The 23,978-nt window shown below is 40.7% G+C and overlaps 1 protein-coding gene across 2 annotated transcripts in view; it reads right to left on the bottom strand.

The window, feature by feature from the left end:
- Positions 1-23,978, bottom strand: part of atg7 (ATG7 autophagy related 7 homolog (S. cerevisiae)) — a 74,115-nt gene that overhangs the window by 13,571 nt on the left and 36,566 nt on the right. For both annotated transcript variants that reach the window (XM_074643629.1, XM_074643639.1), the window contains exon 18: positions 20,508-20,630. In XM_074643629.1, the coding sequence (XP_074499730.1) occupies positions 20,508-20,630 (123 nt within the window). The remainder of the gene's footprint in view (positions 1-20,507; positions 20,631-23,978) is intronic.

The following is a 23,978-nucleotide window of genomic DNA, read 5'->3' as shown; positions in this document are numbered from 1 at the left end:
ACTGTGTAAAGGGTTTAAAGCATTAAAACTGACACTGTTCTTAAGCCAGTAACTGTATCAGGATGATACAACAAGTGTTAAGTAAACACGATAAGACAATCAGCCATCTGTGGAAAATAGAGAATCACAACTTTCTGGGTCATGAGAGAACAGACAAGTCTTTTTTTTGTCTTTGTGGGTTGCACAACAGGCTGGCAACAAGTCTATTTAAAGTCCCTAATTATTCAGTAGCCTTTCATTTCTGATCTATTATGGTTATTGCACAATTTATAGGAAAACGCTGCGGGAAATGTAATTGGATAAGTAAATATTCATCTTGGTCTGGGAAGACAGTGTGTCATGTTCCTGTAAAAAAGATCAAGTAGGATTAAGAGTGTTAAACCCGATTTTGTCTTCCAGTAACACACTTAAATAACACACACACACTTGCAAGCACATGCAGCAAATGTACACAGATGCTGACGAGTGCATGTGCATTATCCACTTTAAGCAGAGAAAAATGACCTCATGCGGCCCAACGTAACTCCAACTGCTGCTGCAGCACGCTGCATTCCCAACTACATTCCTGAATTCCCCTCAGACATTCCTGCACAATGTGGCGGGAATCTGCAGCATGGTGGTTTCACTCGTAGGAGAGGCGGTTTAAAGGAGGGTGAAAGGGTAAAAGGTCAAATCGCTTACAAAAGTCAGGAAATAAGAGTCTCAGACTATCGGGTGCCTCGTGGTGGAGGTGAGAGAGAAACAACAGAGTGGCACATAGCAAGAGAGAGAGAGACAATGAGAGAATAAAATACTAAAACAAATCCTTTGGCCCCCGCATGGAGGCGTCTACATTTGTTGTTTCTCTGCTCTCTCCCTTTAATTTGTCACTTGTCTTGTCTTTGTGTTGCCAAAATAAGCACAGAGCATTCATAAATTTAGAGCACAAAAACAATCTATATATAATTTATATGCAGTGTGACAGCAGGATACTATACGGGTCACACATTTAGAGCGGGTTGTTTAAGTACAATGGGGGAAAGTTTGCCTGTGCAAGCACTTGACTCGGTTCCTGGGTGGTACATTCAAATGATTGAAATCAGCCGCATCCAGTCTGCGCCTCTTGCGGTTAGGCGGGGTCGTCTTAAATTGAGCTTCTTAAAGTTGTAAATGTGTCTCGCTCATCTCTTGAAAATGAACACATGCCTTTAATCCCAAACAAATCAAGCAGATTAAAATAGCAGATGCTAATCTTAGGTGTGAAATGTTTACTGCAGTACAAAAAGTATACTCGAGTAAAGTAAAGGGCATGGTACAGTAATATAAAAATAGGACAAAATTAAAATAAGAAGATGCAAATTGCACCAACAAAGCGCATCAACCAGCTTTATTGCAACCCTTGTGTCGTGTGTTGCATGTGGAGTCTGAACATACACACTGCTCATTAGGGATGGAGTTCAGAATAGAGCATGACCAAACTGATGCGACTTTATTTGATGCCAATTTCAATGCATGCCTCACAGAAGCAGATCGTACCAGACACCCAGCCAGGGGCGATGGTCTATCATAAATGACAAGCACCCCAAGACGCCAATTTGACTTACACCTTGTGTTTTTGATGACTACCACAAAAACTGTGTTTAAAACAAACATTTCATCTCACTTTATCATCTAAAATATGACTGATCTGATGATCGACACTATTTAAATCACACATGTCAGAGCACCATGTGAGGAAGACCGTCATGTTCTCTGTATGCTGCTTTTTCAAGCCTTCATGTTCTACTCATGACCACTTCAGGCCATCCAGCAGTAAAAACATACTACTGAAGGACTCTGATGCTCCTTAATGCCTTCTGTTTAATAAAGTAATGTCTCCAGGCAGCGTATACACAATTCCACACAATAAGCAGAGCTTTGGCTGATATTGCTTGGCGGTAAAAAACTCTCATTTGATAAAGTAGTTCCAGATGCCTCAGTGGATACAAGATGTTGGGACTGTGTGATCCGGATCCGGTGCTGTAGGTGTGTTCTGTTTTGGACGTAGAGGTAACAGACCTTCAGATTGTCTAGACATTAGAGATGAATCAATTAATTGGATTAGTTGTCACCTATTCAATTAATTGATTAATCAATTTGAGTCATTTTTTTAAGAAAAAAAAGGAAAGATTCTCTGATTCCAGCTTCTTAAATGTGAATATTTTCTGGTTTCTTTACTGCTCTATGACAGTAAACTGAATATATTTCGGTTGTGGACAAAACAAGACATTTGAAGACGTCATCTTGGGCTTTGGGAAACACTGATTGACATTTTTAGACATTTTATAGATCAAACAACTAATCAACAAGTAATCAACAGATTAATCAACACTGAAAATAATGGTTAGTTGCAGCTCTACTAGAGATCCCTCACACAACAACTATTTCTACCAACATATACTGATTGTTTTTTCAAGCAAAGGTTTGACATTTTGGGAAATACTCATAAATTTGGAACAGACTCCGTCCATCTTGGTCCAATCAGTCATGACGCCCAAAACATAATAAATGATCGGTTTGACAATAGTAATGTGTGGCCTCGCCTGAAGGACAGTGTCTTACTATACAAGCGATCCTATAGAGCCTACAATTGCACTTTATGTTCCCTTTCCTGCCAAAAACCATTATAACTCAAGGCCTCAATAACTCAAACCTCTACATGACACAGTCACGTCGCACCACACTAGCTATTTCCTTGTGTTGAGGAAAACTAAGCGAGCCAAATCTAAATTTTTTCCACATTGAACGTCTCCCTTCGCACTACAATATGTCTGGACTGACATCACACAGATCTAGGTAGTATGTTTCCCCTCCTGTGTTTTAAATAATCATTTTGTGCTCTTCCATTTCCTCTGCGTTCTCTCCGATGTCCTCTTTGTTCCAGGCATACAGCTCTCAGGGGGGAACATGGTGAAACAGGCCACAGGCTGGATGTGTCCATGTGTTTGTGCATGAGTACACGCTGTATTCACTGAGACTGGAGGCAGGAAGAGGAAGACGAGATGGGTGGAAACAGGAAGAGGAGGGTCACCCACTAACCTAACCTGCCCTCTCAACTCAACAGCACATGTCCGGTCCAAAGATGACCCACACACCCACATTTAACACTAAATGTACTATGACTTCATTATGGCACTACGTACTTGTGTTCCACATAATACACACCTGTTTAGTTTGTTTTCTGAAGTTAAAATAACGAAACCATCGCTTTCTTATTCAAACCTTCCTCCTAAATACACAAATACTACAGTTATCGATTGCTCTGTTGAATAAAGTGCTACATGAATAGCAAATGTAAATTGATAATTACTTTATTATAAACATTATTTAATAATTATATGTTGAAATAGCATATAGTTGTTAAAATAGGGCCCTAAGGCTTGAGATGCGGCAGTGTGCTGCTCTTCATCGGAAACCAAAACTAATAGAAGATACTTCTGATCAGGCACAAATATCACCATTGTGTGACTTATTGTCTACACAAATTACACTAACCTGGTAGTTAATGTAATGATTCAGGGAGATTTTTAAGAAATTTCAAATAAGTTATTTGCTAATAAATTATATTTATTATTATATTATTAAATGTATTAAATAATATTATTATTATTTCTTCTTCTTCTTCTTCTTCTTCTTCTTCTTCTTTTTCTTCTATATAATTATCAGCTATTGGGGAATAGCGGAATATCATTATTAAATAATGTTTATAATAAAGTAATTTTCGGTACATTTTGGGGTAAATATTGGAGTAATTTGGCAGTAATTCCAAATAAATTTCCAAATAGGTGACTTGCTTATTATCACCTAATTACCATGAAATTTGCTGACCAGTAAAATAAAGTGTTACCTAAAGTGCTACCACTGTGGTTCACCTGTGGGCCAAGAATTCATTAAATGTGACTCATCAGCTGAAAAGGGTACAAACACAGCCACATACCGTATAGTGCTGATCTGACACTAAAAAACACCATTCAAAAGTTTTAGTTCTTCAATTTAAGTTGACCTATTTCAAATTAGGATGCAGAGGGCAGGTGAGAGAGTGAGATAAGTGTGATAGAGGAGAGGGGAGATGACGCTTGAGAGGGGCAGAGGGGTTGAAGATCAGAGGGGAAAGTGAAGGATAGCATTGGCTGGGAGTGAAAGTGGTTTGATAAAGGAGGAAAGAGATGGTTTAGAGGAGCTCTGGTGTGGGAACGAAGTTAGTTTGTAGGTCCCAGCTGAGGTCACGTCCCCTGGCTGTGTTTTCATAAACTCCTGAGTCTCGGGGTAATCAAACAAAAGCACCGGCGCTCGCAACACTCGACCCAGATAGCAAAACCCTGGAACCAAACCTCATAACAGAGACACGCCGAACAGGAAGTGATGCGGCATCCTCCTTTCTCTTCCTCGTTCTTCCCATTTCAAGGGCAAACACTCCTCTTCCCTACTTTTGGAAAACTAATAAGTCAGTCAGACTCTGCTACCACCACCACCACCTCCCCTTTCTCCCTCTTTTCTCTCAGAGTCATAAAGGCCAGCTACAACAACAAACGGAGTCTCTCTCGGCTGGGTGTGGCGGCCTGCAGAGCAACAGCTGGGTCCTGTTGTTTCTCCTGAGACACACTCGCCCTCGTTTTCAGGACAGCTCTCCCTCCGCGTCCTTAACTTTTTCTCAAATATTTAGTCTTTTTTCAGGATTGCTGTCGTTTCTAGGTACTCTTATCTGCCACGTTCTACTGCTTTTCTCAGAATGAATCCCTCACTTTCCAGGAACTGCTCATGTCTTTGTCAAACAAACTGACATATCCCCCTCACTCCTCTTCTCTCTTAAACGTTTGGATTTTCTCTTGTTCGGCTTTTCTGCTGTTTCTCTCACTTAATCTGTCGCTCCCGATCTCCCTCTTCCTCTCTCCCGCCGTATCTGCGTCTGGCCCTCATTTCCCTCTGACACACTTCCTGTATACTAGAGGAGATTATCAACACATTTTCTGAGTCATACACGTGTTGCATAACACAAAGCAAGAGTTTCTAATACTTGTTAAAAATGTAAATTAACACTGAAACATAGCGTAGGCATTTGAATTATTTTAAAGTATGACATTATAAAAGCTTTTATCATCTATTCTAAATTATGACCATGATGAGGATGACATTTCTTCATATAACAGTTGCTGTGAAGAATAAAATAAAAGTCTTTAACAAGTTGAAGCCTCCGTTTAATTCACTTCTCTGGTGACGCATTAGCGTGCGTGTGTGCAACCAGTATAAACTCTACCTAATGAACCGTTTTAAGCGTGCAACTAACCAAATGGCAATAACAGATCAACTTCAGAGGATGTGTGTGTGTGTGTGTGTGTGTGTGTGTGTGTGTGTGTGTGTTACCAGTTCAGACCTGCCCTAGGTTTAATTAGAACTGTGAGTCAAAGCCAGCTCACGTGTGGTCAGAGGAGCAATCAAACACTAGGGCCCCATTGGGAGCACGCACACACACACACACACACACACACACACACACACACACAGACACTCTGTCACATGTAACAAACACCCTTCAGGAGAATAAAAATTACAAAATCAAAACAGTGTCTCGCTTTTTTTTTAAAAAGATCTCAGTTCTCGAAAGGACTGAGAGCACAAATAGCATTCAAATTAGCCAATCTTAGCCCAGCAACAAGCCCCGACACAAACACACACAAACACACAAACACAGGAGAAAAGTGGCTAGTAAACCACAGCGGAGGCAATCTTTTGATCTGATGCTAAGAGCAGCAGACAGTCACAGTCTTTCATTATAAAGACTTCTTCAAATCACTGGCAACAACTTCTTCTTTCTTTACAGAACCAACCAAACTTATAACACTTCAGAGAGTGTTATAACTGTGACGGATCATTTTGGAAAATGTAACCCTTGTTCATCAGGTGATCGAACGAACTAAAACTATCTTCAACACTTGGAGGGGGGTGGGGGGGGGAGCATACTGGGCACCATGAGGCAACAGTCAATAATAATAGTGGCTTTTTTGTTTTTTTTAGAGCTTGATTGAAATGCGTCATTACAGTGATTTTGCTTTCACATGAAAATTAGGTCAGAGGAAATGATGCCACCCACGGACGTGTGTGTTCACGAACAAAAGTGTTAGTTAGGCAGAGAAATGGGGGCACACACACACACAAACACACATGTGTGTACATGTACACGTATTGTTTCTCTGTGTGTGTGTGTGTGTGTGTGTGTGTGTGTGTGTGTGTGATTAATTATTTGAACCAGAGGCCTGATGCTATCGCCGTCTTCCATGTGCTGGACAGAAAAGCATCGGGGGAAAAAGATAAGAACTGGCATTGTGGCCAGATCTGCATAGATGTGTGCATGAGTGTGTGTGTGTGTGTGTGTGTGTGTGTGTGTGTGTTGTTTTCAGGCCAGAGCTCCAGGGCAGATTACCTGTGAGCAGTCAGGCAGGCTATCAGGCTATACAAGATTCAGACATGCACGTGCAGGCTCTGACGCATGCATACACACACACTCTTATCTCAGTCTTTGATGCAGCTGTTTCTGTATCAAAGAACCAGGGTCAGAGGAATAAACAGCCCTGCACTCAGATAGGATTCATGAAAATACTTTGACTAAGTTTAACTTTGCATGCACATACTTATGCTTATTTAACCATTATTAAAAGGAAAGACATTTTAAGATGAAATAGCTGTAATAAATTGTCTTATACAGTGTTATAGTTAAGAGTGAAATACCATTATGCTACTTTATATTCAGACTTCATATTTAGGGCTGCTGAGAGGGGGTCCTGGGCTTATTGTCACTTATTATTAGACGTGCTCAGCTGACAGTCTTCAATATATCAAGTGAATGTTAGTTTGCAGAGTGTGTGCAACAACAGAGCATTAACCGGACACAATGCGTGGTTCACATGCTGATAAAATTCACTTCCTGAGATTTCAATGAAATGATTTATCAACTCCCCAACAGTATACAGTACAGAGGGATACAGGTGCCACACTTGAGCTTCACGATAAAGCCAGCCAGGTAAAACGTCCTTCAAATTCAGCATTGGTATCTTCAAACTATCTTTAAACTTCCTAGCAGTGTTGTTATTTTTTTTCTTTTCAGTAAAACTCCAACCTGAAATTACATCTGTTCATAAAATATACATTTCCAGAGATGTCACGAGAGCAGATACTTCAGTATCAAGTCGAAGCCCAAATTCTGAAAATGTGAAGGTACTCGTTTTTCTACAATACCGCAGGTACTGTAGGTACCGTCAAGGCTCGAGACTAATGGCGTCCCGTCATCCCGGGGATGTTAGCTAAGGCATTTGGGACTTTTTTTCCCCTGATATTGCTACATTGGAAACAACAAATCCATGTTGAAATCGTAAGGATGAGAGCTAGTTAACGTTAACGTTAGCTCCGTGCAGGACTGAGCTGCTTACCGGCTGCTAACAGATAACATTAACCAGCTCTCCTCTTGACAATTTCAACACAGGAGGTGCCATTGATATGTATTATGATGCGTTCAGGCTCTATTCAGTAAAAATGAGTATTGAGCGAAGGTAAATTCTAACATTATCATGATGCATTCAAATGTAATCTTGTAAAATGTAGGTTTTGGTGAGAAACTTATAGAAATCCAGTTGTTTGAAGGAGATGTTTTCACAGCAATATAAAATAGATAATAGAGGGAATTATGACCTGTTTAACTTCCTAACAAAAAACAGTATGCAAACGGTAATAAAGGAGTGGATGTTGAAGTACATGGGATTTATTGTTTCACTTTTACTTTAATTTAGAATCGTGGCATTTCACTGGTATTGGTATCGACTACTACATTTCTGGTATTGTGACATTTCTACACATTTCAATTAGTTCAAGATCTTTATGAAATTGTATCCTACAGGATTACATTCCATCCTATGTGTAATGGACATTTACATATGTGTAAGTGCACATTATTGGTAGATTGCTTTGTAACATGGAGATTTACCTGGATATCGTTGCGGTGGAGGCTAAAATGATTGGCAGCATAATAACAGTTATTCTTGTAAATTGTTGTCCAGTGTTTTGGCGGCTGATAACCTTCAAAATCCTTTATTTCTCAGACTGGGCTCCCTGGATCACTTTTCACACCTGTAAACAACTATTCCCTCAACAACGTGCAACAAGGCCGATTTGGCTGAACACCCAGTAAGTCATGAGAAATAGGTTGCTAGGCAATTTGAGTAACAAAATAGATGTTGTCTTGTTCTCTTTTCAAAAATAGTGAATGATTTTTTTTTTTCTTCTGCATTTCAATGTCATGCTAAGTAGACAACAAACGTAATTAAAAAAGAAATTAAAAACAAAAACAACATCCATGGGCTCACACAATCAGAACAAAATTGGACTTAGAAAGTTTGGGATATCAGTGAGGCGTTCAAAGGGGTAAACAAGGTTAACATGACCCCGTTTGAAGGCATCATTAAATTGGGACGAATATTTAATTTTTTTAATATTATTTTTCAACATAAAGGTGGAGAGGCATACAGTATATAAAACGTGGATTATAAAATGTATTGATCTTTTTATCTTTTCTTTTTATCTAATATCAAAATGTCCATGTTAAAGAATGTATTTTCATAGGGAGTGAGTGAGTGAGTGAGTGAGTGAGTGAGTGAGTGAGTGAGTGAGTGAGTGAGTGAGTGAGTGATTGAGGTGTGGAGTGGAAGTCAACTGTAAAAGTGCAAAGCCGACATACAGAAATAGTCGTTGAAAGCTACCGAAGAGGTAGAAGAGTGGGAGCTAAACAGGGACGGCTAGACTACTACTCATCTGTCTGTCTGTCTGTCTGTCCGGCACGCTGCCAGCTGCCAGGCCAGAAGAAGGCATCAATCTGGACTGACTGGCGCCAGAGAGGAGAGACCATGTATAGGAGCAGGCCCGCTGTAAGTTTTCCCACATAGTGAAGGAAAAGTTGACTTTATTGGTCCTATTTATGACTTGTGAAAATAACTCCCCTGTGATTAATGATTGGTAATTCTGAATGGGCCCCTTTGGGCTCCAGACAGCTGTCCAGGGTGCCATGCGTACCCTTTGCCCCCCCCCCACCCCCACCCCCCACCTACAGTACACCTCCTCACCGGCTCCATCCCTGTGTACAAGTGTATTAATAAGATACAGCCCACCAAAGTAGTATCCCTCTGTAGTGGAGCAATGTGCTGGCCAAAGAGGTTCAGATCTTATCACCTGCTATTTTTCACACTACCCTCTTCATCTATTTAATCTCTCTTACCTCCATACCATATGGAAAAGTATTGAATATGATGAATATGATGCAAAAGAGAGTTATATACAGTGTGTATATATATATATATGGTAAGATTTTGGCTTCTTATGGTGCCAAAATGAGACAAAAGAACAAAATACATCACTGACTGTATATCTAAATAATTTGAATATGTTCTGTATGTATCCTAGGTATTTATATTTGACTGGTATTTTGCTTAAGATAGCACCCTGCAATAAGGGAAACACTGAGCGGCTACGCTAGACTCATATTACCTCAGCTACAGAAACGGAGAAGGGAGGAGGGGGATTAAAGGAATGATGACATACTGTAGCTGGCCCACCTGATGAGTATCTGCCCCGACACAGAAGGTGTATTATTTAAAGGCTGGCCCACACTAAAAGATTTTTCAAATCTTGAAAGATATTTAAAATGTGAGAGACCCCACACATAACAACATGTTATGATAAATTTAACTGTTTTGTTCCTATAGTATGTGGTGTGCAAGGATTTGGCCAGAACAGCACACCACACACTAACAGATTCGTGAACAACAAAACTCCCGACTCGCAAAATCTCTTGCAATCAAATGTGACTTTAGTGTAAACAAACAAGCATTCGCAATGTTAGTTTTTGCACTACTTTGTACTGAAAATTCACAAAGAAAAAAGAAAAAAATAAGGGATGAAGTCATGGAGACATGATAAATAAACACTTGTGTTGTTGCCACAAATCAACACGTTGGTCCTCTGTTTCTGAGGTCCATGTTACTACTACTTTATGCTTTGCGTTTTGAATTAGCTGCGGCCGCCACGACTTCGGTTGTCACCCCTCCTTCTTCAGTTAGTTTGGTTCCCAATTGGCTGTCGTTCTTTCCCACATGACTGTGTCATTGGCTGTCCTCGGGTTTCCCCACACAACAGGATATAGGATCATAAATACTGAACATGTTTAATAGGAGAAATCGGCTTGATCCTCGTGTAGTGTGTTCCTGGCATAACAGATGGTTCTTCCCCTCTGATGTCCAGGAAAAATTTGAACTAAGTAGGATTCTTATAAAAAGGTGAACGAATGGAGTAAAATTAGTATGAGTATATTTTATTATTATTATTTATTTGTATCTCTGTTCTGATCATACACTGCAGCTGGCGCACCGCTGCATGCGAGGCAAAAGGCAAAAAGTCAGTTAACGGTTAATGAGTGTCGGTTATCGGTTAAGGACATTTTTAAAAATTAGAATCCCTAGACAGTTGTCAAGTTAAGAATTATTCACAAATATAGCCACCCAGGAATCTGTACTACCAAATATAATCGCATCCGTAGGGGAGAAAAAACCTTCAAACATTCCGGAGACGGTTAGGAAAGGTTAGCAAGCGAGGTTATAAGTCAAGCCAAAGACTGACATAAAGCTTCTGAGTTTAGCCTGTAAAGAACGATGGAAATTTAGACCAACTATGTATAGTACTGAAAATATGTGTGCATGTGTGTGTGAGAGAGAGCCTGCGATCCAGAGGGAGAAAAAGCGAGAAACTATGTACAGAAAGGAAGCACAGGAGGTGTGATGTGTCTGCACATGACTGACATGCATCCCTGCAAGTAGAGCACACATTTATAATTAGCAGCGCAATAGATGTCAGGCAGGCATAGCTGGCATACATACAGGACATGAATACACACCTGCTTAGTACCACTGATACATGATGACACTGGCATACGCGTGTGCGTGTGTGCGTGCGTGTGCGTGTGCGTGTGTGTATTTTACGTTTGCTATATATAGATAAAACGCATGCAGGATGAATGTGAGAAGAAATGATAGAAGGTGTTTCCCCGGTCCGTAATGTCAAAATATTTTTCTAATAATTTCCTTGTAGGTTTTCTGGAAAGAACTCTGTGGTTTGGTAGTAATTATGAAAAGTCCAAATAATTCCTTCCAAGTAATTGCTGGCTTTACCGGCTACACGGCTCTCAACATGGCAACGTCTGAGCTGGCAGCTCGCAGCTAACGGTGCTAACAATGCAAACATGAGCTAGCCAACGGGGCACACTCACATGCACTAAAAGAACACGCGACCGGACCGACGATGTCAACAAAGCACAGAGAAGCTCTAATTACAACACACACAGAGGGAGAGTGACTTCATTCTCTGCTCAGGTAGACATTACTCCTCTAATATGATAACCATTCAGCATGTTTTAATTCAAGTGCTCTGAGAGAAAACTAGACTTCTGCACCTCCTCATAGCTCTGTTTTCAGGCTTTAAAAAATCTAGCACATGACGGGAGACTTTGGTCAATCACAGTTCATTTCAAAGAGAGAGAGCGTTCCTATTGGCCGTGCTCCGGCTGGTGGGCGGTGCTTGGTATTTCCTCAACTGATCTCAACATGGCTGCCGGGTCACAAACTTTCTCATTTCACAGTTAAACAGTACACTACAAGATGATGCAATATGCTGAAAGGTTATTATGGAAGTTTTGCCCAATGATGCCAAGAACGTGTTGCCTTCTGAAGCTTTAACTAAGTAACTTTTTGCAGCATTTCCAATACATGTAACTGCTGCTTGTTTTAGTGACGAAGGTAAAGTTGTAGTTTTGGTGTGGTGGGGTTAGCCTTTGATATAAACAGACATCAAACTGGATGTTTTGAAAACATAGCAACACAAAAAAACCTTGAAATAAATGGGAAAAAATGGAAATTAAAATATAAAACCATTCAGGGACAATGGTCGACGAGGGTCAATTGCGCATGATTTGAAATTTCTAATAACACTTCTTGTCTCCCCTCACTCTCCTTCCACCGTTCTCTCTCTCTCTCTCTCTCTCTCTCTCTCTCTCCATCTCTCAGTCTCACAGGAGGTTGTGCAGTGTGCTAATGAAAAAGCAGACTTAATATGTTTTCCCCGAGTCCATCTGGTAATAATTGTAGCATGTAGCAACCGTAGCTGTGTTTGGATAAAGCTCTGACATACATGGGGCCCTCTGACGCTCAACTGTGTGTTTATGTGGGGGTGAGAAAGAGAGAGAGAGAGGGAGAAAGGAGGAAAGGAGCATGTGACTGGTGAGAGTCTGTGTTACTGTGTGTGTGTGTGTGTGTGTGTGTGTGTGTGTTTGGATACATGCTCACACTTGTGTTTTTTCCAAGCTGCTGGGTGACGAGCCAACATAACTAAATCAACTTTATCGTCAGCACACTGTTTTACGTAGAGAAGCACAGAGCGGAGCGGGGCCGAGCGTGGGTGGTTGGGTAACCTCCGCTCCTTCGGGCCATTAGCATGACTCAAGGTGATGATTAGTGGCATCTGATGGCGCACAGACAAACGCACAGATCTGGAGTAACAGAGGTGTCTATATATTTTACTGCCTCTGTTTACTGGAATCGGGCCAAAAAGAGGAAAGTGTCAAGACCTGGGATTTTTATCAAGACACAGGTTATCTTAAAAATGTTATTAAAAGTTCAAACTCAGTGCATCGTCTTTGAAAACCAAATGATTTAGTTTGGAATTGGCAGAGAGATTGCCCTGAAATTAAATCACTATGTATTCGATACTCCCAACTGTTAATGTGTCTTGTTGAACTGTTCTTGAGCAAGACACTGATCTCATGATAAGTTGCCCTGGATATCTGGAGTATCGGCTACAAAACAAATTGGGGGCCTCAAACCCCCAAGGAGTCTTGGACCTGGACACTTCCAGGAAGGTCTTGTATTATTAAGAAGGGATTGAGGTAATGTGACAATGATTTCATTTCAAAATACGATAGTGATATGATGAGGTTGTACAAAGATGGGTTACACCCTCAACAACTCTCTGTGTTACCCAATTCCGTACTGAATCCTAACGGGACAAAAAATCATACCAAGTAGATCCGTTACTCCATAAAGGGTTTCGTTGGTCACGTTTTAGGAGTTGGAGCTGTCATTTTATTCAAATGAGACTTAAAAACCGTGTCACAAGATCAAACCAAAAAAGGAAAAAAAAAGTGTGACAAGTGACACATTCTTCTCGAAGTTCAACGCAAACGTCTTTATCTTGTGACTTACTGGCAGCGCTCACAGTTGAAGTAGGTGGAAGGGAGTGGAGCATGAACTCTGTAGAAAGACTCTTTGTGCTGAGAGGGTCACACATCCTCTGTATTCACATTCAGACAGATTAATGTGTGCGGGAACACACGCATACACGCAAGCTTACTGAAAATGATGCTAGGAATATATAATATGAAGAATGACCAGTGATTGTGAGAGGCTTCCTCTCATATCACATGAATATGGCTGCACTGGGAAGATACAGTTACACGTTATTTTTCAATGGTAGGGGGATTTCTGAAGGCTGAAAACTCACAGTTGCATTTTAACTACTACAACTGTTCTCCCTAACAGAACTGGGAAGAACAAATACAAAACCTGACCTATTACTTTGTTTTAGGGCTGCAAACAACAATTATTTTCACGGTCGATTAATCTGTCGATTATTTTCTCGATTAGTTGTTCGGTCTATAAAATGTCAGAAAATGGTGAGAAATGTCGATCAGTGTTTCTCAAAGCACTATAATAGCTTGTTTTGTGCACAACTCAAAAGATATTCAGTTTACTGTCATAGAAGAGTAAATAAACCAAAAATATTCACATTTAAGAAGCTGGAATCAGAGAATTTTGACTTTTTTTTCTTAAAAAATGACTCAAACCGATTAATCGCTAAACAAAATAGTTGGGGATTAATTTTCTAGTTAACAACTAATTGATTAATCATGCAGCTCTACTTTGTTTACAATTGAATGTGAGAAAGTGCAATAAAGAGTCACTAAATACTATTTTACCTTAAAAGGTGCTATTGATAACATTCAGCCACTAGATATCACATTCTCCCTCCCCTGTTCCATTGCATTTACTTCACAACAAGTCGTTGCCAGGCATTTACCGTCAATCTCAGCCATTTATTTGTTTTTTATCCGTGTCTAACTGACGACACAGAGGTACCAACGTGATACCAACGTGATACCAACGTCGTTTTACTATTGGCTTACAAGCCTTGTTAGAAGTGGGAACCAAATGTCAGATATCTTCCACAGAGATTAACAAAACATTCATTTTGGACCCGCACATTTTTTTAAAATGATAAATTCACAATCATAATCATTTTTTTCAGGAAAAGTCATACTTTTATTCTACACCTTTCGAAAGGCTTTGTGGATGTATTTTATTTTTTATTTTTTTTAATATGTCTACATAAAAATGTTATCAATTAGACCTTTAAATAACATTTCCCTCTCTACAATTACTGTATGATTCTATAACATTCACCTCATTTGTACAGAAGCAAAGGCACCACATCATCATTATGTGTAGGTTTTCATACTGTGTTTAGCCCTTTTATATTGGGCTAATATTATAAAAGGGCTATAATAACACTAGCTTTTATATGGAGAAAATCCATCTCCTCTGTTTTCTTACATTGTAAGGATTAGCCTGACCTCTTTATGTGTCTGTATGGATGAATATATACAGTATTTTATATAATTTAATCTGCCAAGCCAAAGACAGCGGATGGGTGCGTCGGAGGAGAGCTACAACATCCTGTACAGAAACTCACTTCCTCTCAGGCTCTTTGAGTGTTGTGCGTGTGTTGATTTGTCCGACCCAGCCCTTTACAGTACAGGGAGGTTACACTCACGAAAGCTAATCAGCCAACACAACACCCTGTTCTGACACGCCAACACGTATCTGCACTACGACACAGATACCTGGTCTAACATTTGTTTAAATGGGCTGAGTACAGTTCAGGTGACCCCTCTAACACCCCTTTTAGATTAGCTTGAACATGCATTGGGGGGGATCGATCTTATTTGTCCAACGTGTGCCATCTCACCTGTGTTAGCTGACTGCAGATCGGACACTTCTTAGCTTTGGTGAACAGGTGTTTCTATTATGGTTGGTCAATTTGTTAAATGTTAATCATGCTTTACTACATTTAACCAACTAAATGACTTGTCAAAAGTATGTGGCAGTCTAAAGGCCTCAGTATCCTTCAAACAAACTGGGTCGTACGACGGGTTTATACCATAGACTGTCTATAAAGATGGACGACGCGTCTCCACTTCCTCCCACTGTACAAAATTGAAGCCAAAATATCCCGGATACGTGGACTGCCATCTTGAGATTTTGACGTCATTTGGCCCCAGAGTCTGAGCAGTACTGAACGGGGGGTGGAGCCGCTCTATTGAAGTCCCGCCCACACACCCAACCGGGCCAATCACGAGCCGAGCACGGCCGCAGCTTGCTAGCGTGAGCCAACTAGCTGCTACGTTAGCACCATGGTAGATGTTTGGCTAGAAAGACACAACAACTAATGGTAAATGGACTTGCATTTATATAGCGCTTTAATAGTCTTCCGACCACTCAAAGTGCTTTACGCTACATGTCAGTATTCACCCATTCACACACACACATTCATACACTGATGGCAGAGGCTGCTAAGGTGCCAACTTTGCCCATCAGGATCTAATCTAAACACTCATTCACACACCGATGGCTATGCCTTCGGGAGCAATTTAGGGTTAATTGTCTTGCTCAAGGACACATCGGCATGTGACTGGAGCAGCCGGGGATCAAACCACCGACCTTCCGATTGGTGGACGACCTGCTCTACCCTCTGAGCCACAGCCGCCCCAACTAATCATAATACTGTATGACTTATGATCAAATTGACATAATGTTCTATTACACAGACTTGTGACGGTTATGGAAAGTTAAAGTTACATCTCTTCTCGAGCCTCCAGCTCTGCGAATACTTCACTCAGAGAAGCTGTCAATCATGACCTTACACCCCCTTTTTATAGCATCGAATAACTAATTAAAACCAAACTTATCAGAAAAATTAACAATTGAACAAACATCAGTATGGTAAGAACTACCTAAAATGACAGAAATCAAAATGTATTTGACGTGTACCATGTGCCATCCGCTAACATGGAGGGAGCGGGATTCATGACCTATACTGCAGCCAGCCACCAGGGGGCGATAGAGATGTTTTGGCTTCTCTTTTGGGGAGCTGTTATGTCTTCCATCTTTATATTCAGTCTATGATTTATACCGGGCAAAAGTTTTTGTACTTATTCCAAATGGCCACGCTCGGAGCCTGCCGTCATAACCTCTTCCTGGCTGCATCACACTGCCTCCCTGATCTCTTTCCCAAGAATTCAGCCAAATTAAACGACGATTGGGAGGACGACATCATTTTTGTCTGAGCTTTCCAAAACCGTTACAAATCTCTGATTCCTGCAGCCACTAGAGGGCTTTGTCAATGGAGCGTTGACATATGTCATTTTGGGGCGTTTGTGGATACGAACTGAAACAAGCTTGTTTTTCTGGAAAGGTCTCAGATTGTCTTGTTTATGAAAGCAATTGCCGCCAATAAGGAGGCTTCAGACTTGTTAGACAATCTGACAGGCACTTTGTTTTACAGTTTTAAGTATACTGAGGCCTCTGGGGAGTGACAGTGGAGGCAATGGTTACAAGGACTGCAGTATATAAGGAAACAGGCCATACCAAATTGTAGAGTAAAAAAATCCAGTACAAGTACAGATCATGCCATGAATATTTAAAAATGGTTTGTCATGTTTATTTTTCCTCACCGCTCAACTAAAGATACAGCATGTTGCATACTAAACTTTAAAATACATGTAACTAATCTGCCAGACGTCAAATTCATAGTACACTTTCCACTCTGCAATGCTCCCACCAGAGTTAGAAAATCCCAATCGGGCTGATCTCACAAAGGAGCCATTCACACTGATTTGTGCACGCTCACACACACACACACACACACACCAACACACACACATACACAGCTTTCAGTCAGTCTTAACTTTTACCGAACTTGAACTCCCCCAAAAACCCTGTGGTGACCACATAAAAAGTACTTCTCAGGTTACAAACTCGCCCGAAATAGGCCATAAGTACATAGTACTGCTATCTGGTGACGTAGATTATAGTTTAGACTGGTTACACACACTTGAACGCGCAAAAAACACACACAGATACACACATGGGTTGTGATGAATTCAGTACCACGCTTTAGGGAAAGAAGAGAGTATTGTAAAAGAATAACAACAACATGCCAATTCATTTAAATCTATGCACGAGCATTTTGGAGTATAAAACCAACACAACAAACCAGCACCAAACCAACACAGACCTACAGTACGTCAAACTTCGGAAGAAAGTACTCAGGAAAAACCTTCTAGAAGCAACGAGTTGGTGAATAAGCCACTGGAAGCGATAGTCGTCATCCAATGATGACTCATAGCTGTATACAATTCCAACACATAAAAAAAAGGTATCCCGCAAGTACCCTTTAAACCCCTAATTTTTACATTGAGAATTATTATTATTTTGGGCCGCTACTTCTTAAAATATGGGACAAGATCTGAAATGAGCCACAGGCCTGTTTCTAGTGGGTTCCCGCATGAAATAAGTAATAATATGCTTTCAGGAGCGGGAGAACTTCTGTCCCTTCCTGGAAAAGGAAAAAAAAAAACTTGAAGGGACGTCCTCCAAGTGCAGTAGTTTTTGGAATAGCTAATCTGTGTACAGGAAACAGGCGCTAAGACTTCTGGCGCTAGTGGGCTGAGCAATCAAAACAATCTCTCCATGTTCTGATTGAGGAGGATGGGACCTACGCCAGACTCTTCAACACACTTCATCAACGGAGAGAGAGGAAAGGGGGGTGAATAGAGAGGGAAGGAACAATCGTAAGAGATAGAGAGAATGATGAGTGGATGAGGTGAAGATGGATAGCAGGAGAGGGAATGAGGGATGGAAAGAGTGAGAGAAAAGATATATATATTCTTATTCACTAGCTCCTACTCTCTTTTATTGCTTTCCACTCTTTCTCCTCTTCTTCTCTCCCTCCACTCTTTCTCTTATCTACGCTCCTTTTTCCCCCTCCTTTCCCTCGTGCGTCCTTGCTTTCCTCTTCTCCCCTCCTCCATCTGTGTTATGAGTAGGAGTTGGGGAGAAAGTACGTGGGATTTTCCCACAGCTCGCCATGACCAGACCCTCCTCCTCCTCCTCCTCCTCCTCCTCTCCCTCTCTGTCTCATGTCAGAGGGGAGTCTTGAGGAAAACCACCCATATTCCACCACCGAGTCTTCTGGATGTTTGCTGGAACTTTTTGATGCTCGTTGTTCCATAGACATCAACTGTGTGCTGCCACGGCAACAGAGTAATTACAACAAGGTTACGGGACAAAAATATCTCTCTGCCTTTGAGTTCGCTCCTATTAAACATTTAATGTGAGAAATCCTACTAATGAAACTCCTACAATAGTTTCCACAAGAGGACACAGATGTTTTTGAAACTGTAGGAAGGATTCTGTATGTACTTCTTCTCAGGGTCATAAAAGCTCAGCTCCGTGGTAAACTCTATCTACCATTCATGTACTGCCCCTTATTCAGGTCCACCATGGTTATTGAATCCCTTTAATGTACATTGCAGATGCTGCACCGTTTCACCTGTCATACTCTGTCTTACCCTGGCTGCCTGCGTCTGAAATCACTACATCCCCAATATGTGTACTGTCGTTCAACATGCTTTTGTGTGAATGAACAGTAGTATGTATCTTTTTGAACACACTGAGCAGTGATTTACGTCCTGAGAGCCTGCTTGCCGGTTGGAGACGAGTAACCATGGTAACCCCGTGCCAACCTCATGTGACCAAAACAACGATTTGTGAGAATCAAAGTCTTAATTTATAATATATATTACGCCAAGCAAAGCAAAATCTTATACTCACACTTAAATTGAAGCGTATTGATGTTACAGAGCTGTCCGTTAACACCTGCTATGAACGGTGTCGTCACTACCGCATTGCATTTTGGGATATTTATGCCGCCGTAATGTCCAGCGTTGCATACTGTAATATTTCACCAGGAATAGTATGCAATTCACGTTCTATTGGTTTCATACTAAGGTTTCGGACATACTAAAACATATCACATACTGTTTTAATGTACTAAATAGCATGTTAGTATGGGCTTTTGGAAGCAACCCCTCACTTGTGAAGAAATCCAAGAACTGTATAAGGGCTGGGAGCAAGTTGCTACCCCATTAAAAGGATTTCCACCATTATCTCCACTATTTTCTGAAGACAACCGTCTGAGACTTTGAGGTGGACCCACCTACTTGGTCTCGCACCATCCCTACATCCTACTAACCTGACCCTGTCAGACGGTTCATTTCACGGAACCATCTGAGAAGCCGTCGTTGGAAACTGTTTGCACTTTCAAAAAGGACTTGGCAGGTGATTGGATGAACCATCTGTCAATCAAACCAACAGAAACAAAATAACTAATCTCGTGTGATCCTGTGACATTGCGAGAATCAAGCTGCCGTGCAAGGTAAACATCTACATCATCTGCAAAAAGCAGAGATACAATCCTGAGATGACCAAAGTGGACGCTCTCTATTCCTCAGTTTTGCCGAAAGATCTTGCCCTATTAAAAAAAAAGGAATTGGTGACAAGGGACCACTTCGGTGAAGCACAATGCCCACTGAGGACGTGCTTATTGCCTAGAATACGAACACAGCACTCACTACCAGATTCGGTGTAGTTATGGCCGCGACACCACATATTCTTACAGTACCCCCCCACAAGTCACCCCAAAGAACACCATCATGAGCCATCCACAGCAATACATGTAGACTGTGTGGCCAAGGATCCATACAGGACGCTTGCATCATCTCCAACATAAAGATTTCCGAAGGCTCAGCAGCGTGATACTCCGATAACTGGAGCACAACCTTCAGCCTCTCAGAGCAAATTCCATCCGCTCCTGGCGCCTCGCCTCTGCAGTGCTTTTAACGTTTATTAGTGACCTCTGCCAGAAAGATGGGCAAGGCTTCCACCGAGTCCTGCGTCTCCTTTACAAAGTGCACGTCGGTCAGGTTTAGAAGTTGCTCAAAGCGTTTCCTCCCACTCAAGGTCAGCAGCTCCTGACCTCCTGAGCTGACCATCAAATACATAACATTGCAAGATAGATAAATATGATTTTCTCTCGTAAAACTTGGTTGAGAGAAAAAAAAATAAAAAATGCACTTAACCAAACAGTGTTGTGCGTGCATTGAGAACGACATGGTGTTTTTATCCATGTACATGTTGACACAGCGGCCTGTGTCTCTTAGTGCAGCAGGTTCTGTGTGCGTGTCTGTACCTGTTTGTGAAGGTGTATACAGTATGAGTGTGATTTACCTCTGCAGCCTGCGTCTCCTGATGCAGCAGCGTCAGCCCCGTCAGGTCTTCCAGGAATGAGTGGGAAGAATTAAAAACGTTGGACAGGAAGTTGAAACCTTCCCTCTCATAGCTTTCCAGGACCTGGACAAAAAACACACGTAAAAAAGAACAATCTTATGTGATTTAACAGGAAAAGCATAAGAGTAACAATTAGGGCTTCCAAAGTTAACGTGATAATAACATGTCAACGCAAATTTCTTTTAACGTCACTAATTTCTTTAAGGCATTAACGTAACTTGCGATTTTTAGGTTGTAGCGGGCTCAGAAACTCTATCTATCATGTGAAACTAGAAAACCTAAGAAATTGATGTCATACTAGCTTGTCGTGAAGGAGGTTAAATATCGCTCCAAACTTACGCTAAATTAAATCTTGGTGAAGAAAAACTGGCACGGGTCCCTTGACCTCTTACCTCTAGTTATGTGAATGAAAATGGGTTCTATGGGTACCCACGAGTTTCCCATTTACAGACATGCCCACTTTATGATAATCACATGCAGTTTTGGGGCAAGTCATAGTCAAGTCAGCACACTGACACACTGACAGCTGTTGTTACCTGTTGGGCTGCAGTTTGCCATGTTATGATTTGAGCATATGTTTTATGCTAAATGCAGTACCTGTGAGGGTTTCTGGACAATATTTGTCATTGTTTTGTGTTGTTAATTGATTTCCAATAATAAATATATACATATATTTGCATAAAGCAGCATATTTGTCCACTCCCATGTTGATAAGAATATTAAATACAGGACAAATCTCCCTTTAAGGTACATTTTGAACAGATAAAAAAATGTGTGATTAATTTGCGATTAATCACGATTAACAATGGACAATCATGCGATTAATCTTGATTAAATATTTTAATAGATTGGCAGCCCTAGTAACAATGCATCCATTCTAACTGAAACATTTCCACTACAGGCAATTACTATACTGTATTAGTCCAAGGTGCATATTGAGTACCATATTTTGGAGCCTATATGTTTTACACTTCTGCTCTCTATTTAAATCAATGTGTAAACAACAGTTGACCAGCATTAACACCACTTTTGTAATGATTTGGAACCAACAGAGTACTTGACAAAATTGACAAAAACAGAGAAAAAGAAGTACCTGTGTTTTGTGTGTGTTACTGAGGCGACTACCTATAAATGCTATACATTAACACTACAGCAAGTTATAGACTTTGATGGAGGATGGTTGAAAGATGTAGAAGTAATTTCCCTTGAAAGGTCTGATTCAAGTCACAAGGGTAGAAAAGGTAAGCTTAAATAAATGTACTTCTTCACCTTTCACTGCACTTTCAAGTAAAACATTACAGACATTTCTGAAAGTTACATGCCTGCTTAAAATCATTTTTTGAGTCTGATGTGTACACTTTGTGGAGGTCTGAGTCACGCTAATGCATCACGACTTGTCCACTTAAATCCAAAACATTATGAGATGGCAAAGAGCAACTTTCTCTCAAAAGCAGATGATAATAATCTTTTAATGGTATAAAATAAAAAATGCACCCTTGTCGCTCTGGTCCATTTAGGCTCAACCTGTTAAACACCACATTTCAGCACCTCTGCAATCCCGCTGGCATGTTTACCTTGATCTCCCACCAGTACTGACTTCAAATACACACACCTTCTTTCCAAAACACACCACACACACAGATATCCTCTGCCCTCTCGACTACCTTCCTAAGCTTGGCCGAGCCTTTCATGGACGCCCACAGACCCTCCTCTGCAGGTGTAGGGTTACCTCTACCTCAGACATCAACACAATGTGTGCACCAGTGTCTGTGTGAGTGTGTGTGTGTTCGCAGACTGACCTGGCGTCTAGTCTTGGAGCCAGACACGCCACACACAATACACACTGACGTGTCCCTCGTTCATCTTTTCAACCTCTCTTTTCTTTCCTTCCTCCTCTTTTATTTCTTTGATTCTCCACTTCCATCCACGGGATCCGTTACATGAGACGCTAACGGCTGAAATCCACTTTGTTGAAATATAGATGCTCATGACACAGAAAGCAACTTGATAACTGTGATGATGATCTTGTGATAAAGTTAATAAAGTCACTCAAAGCAACACACAGTTACACACACACTTACATCCTTCACTGATGTCTAGGGGTGGGGGAAGAAATTGATACAGAAAAGTATCGCGATAATTTGCGTGACAATATTGTATCGATACACAGACGTCAAGTATCAATATTTTTTTAAATAAACTATTAATGTGATACTGGTATCACATGAAACTAAAAACTCTAAATCCATTGGTACCAACCAGGTCATGTTAGCTTGTCAGGAAGAACGCTAAATAACGTTCCAAACTTACGCTAAATTTTGGCAAAGAAAAACTGGCATGGCCATTTTTAAAGGGGTCCCTTGACCTCTGACCTCAAGATATGTGATTTAAAACTCTCAGATGAACAGAATGAAAACTGTATCTTATGAGATAAATCAGATGTTGACAAACTGCATAATTTACAATTGAAAAAAGGGAATAAATCGCAATATATCTTATCACAATATCGCAAAATGTTTAAAACCGCAGTAAGATCGTAACGTGCCTTAAGTATCGTGATAATATATCTTATCGTGGGGCTTCAGGTGATTCTCACCTCTACTTATGTCCATATGAATAGTAGACAAAATGATGATCAATGACTTCTACAGTATCCAGTCCCATGGCACAGTTTTGGAAGTTTCAGATTTAAAAAAAAAAAAGCTTTAAAAGACAGGAACTCGCCGACTCAAATCAGATCGGTTGTGAATTATGACCATAAATTGTACCTACATCTGTATGTATTTAAAGATCCTCAATTTTTTACAAAATTAAGTGCTTGGCACTTTTACTTTCTTGTACAGTTGATGCAGCTTGATAAAGAACAGAAATAATTTATAGAACAATTTTCTAAAGAGGGTTAGAAAACTGTGCTGTGCCAAAAGCATTGTGGGAAATATGCAATAAAAACATGAACATAATGAAGACGCAGCAGAACGGAAGGGACTTGAAACGTTTACTAGACTTTGCGGTGTTAATCAGGCGCTGATGGGTTACAGTAGTGATTGCGGGCTGTTGACGGATAGCACCAATTAAGCCGAGCTACAAACACACGGAACGCCGTCAACATCTGGATTAGATGGTGTGCTACACATCTGTATACACACATGTACATGTGCACTTGTCCTAAAGCTTCCTGTCTCGTGGAGCCACATAAACGTCTACCCTCTGGCTTTATTTGACAGTGATGATGACTTCTTTTTGAAGTTGTTTGTGGATCTATGCTAACTGAAAGCATCACACACTATAGGATGTGTATGTGCGTGCTTGCATGTGTGTAGCATCCTTAAACAGATCAAACATACATTGGGTGGTCCCAGTGGCTCAGAGGGGCTTTAACTTTAGTTGTAAACATGAAGAACACATATTTAA

Source organism: Sebastes fasciatus, chromosome 1, assembly GCF_043250625.1.
Source record: "Sebastes fasciatus isolate fSebFas1 chromosome 1, fSebFas1.pri, whole genome shotgun sequence".
NCBI classification, from domain to species: domain Eukaryota; kingdom Metazoa; phylum Chordata; class Actinopteri; order Perciformes; family Sebastidae; genus Sebastes; species Sebastes fasciatus.
Note: the sequence above shows the minus strand (reverse complement) of the source record. Positions and strands in the feature narration are given on the sequence as shown.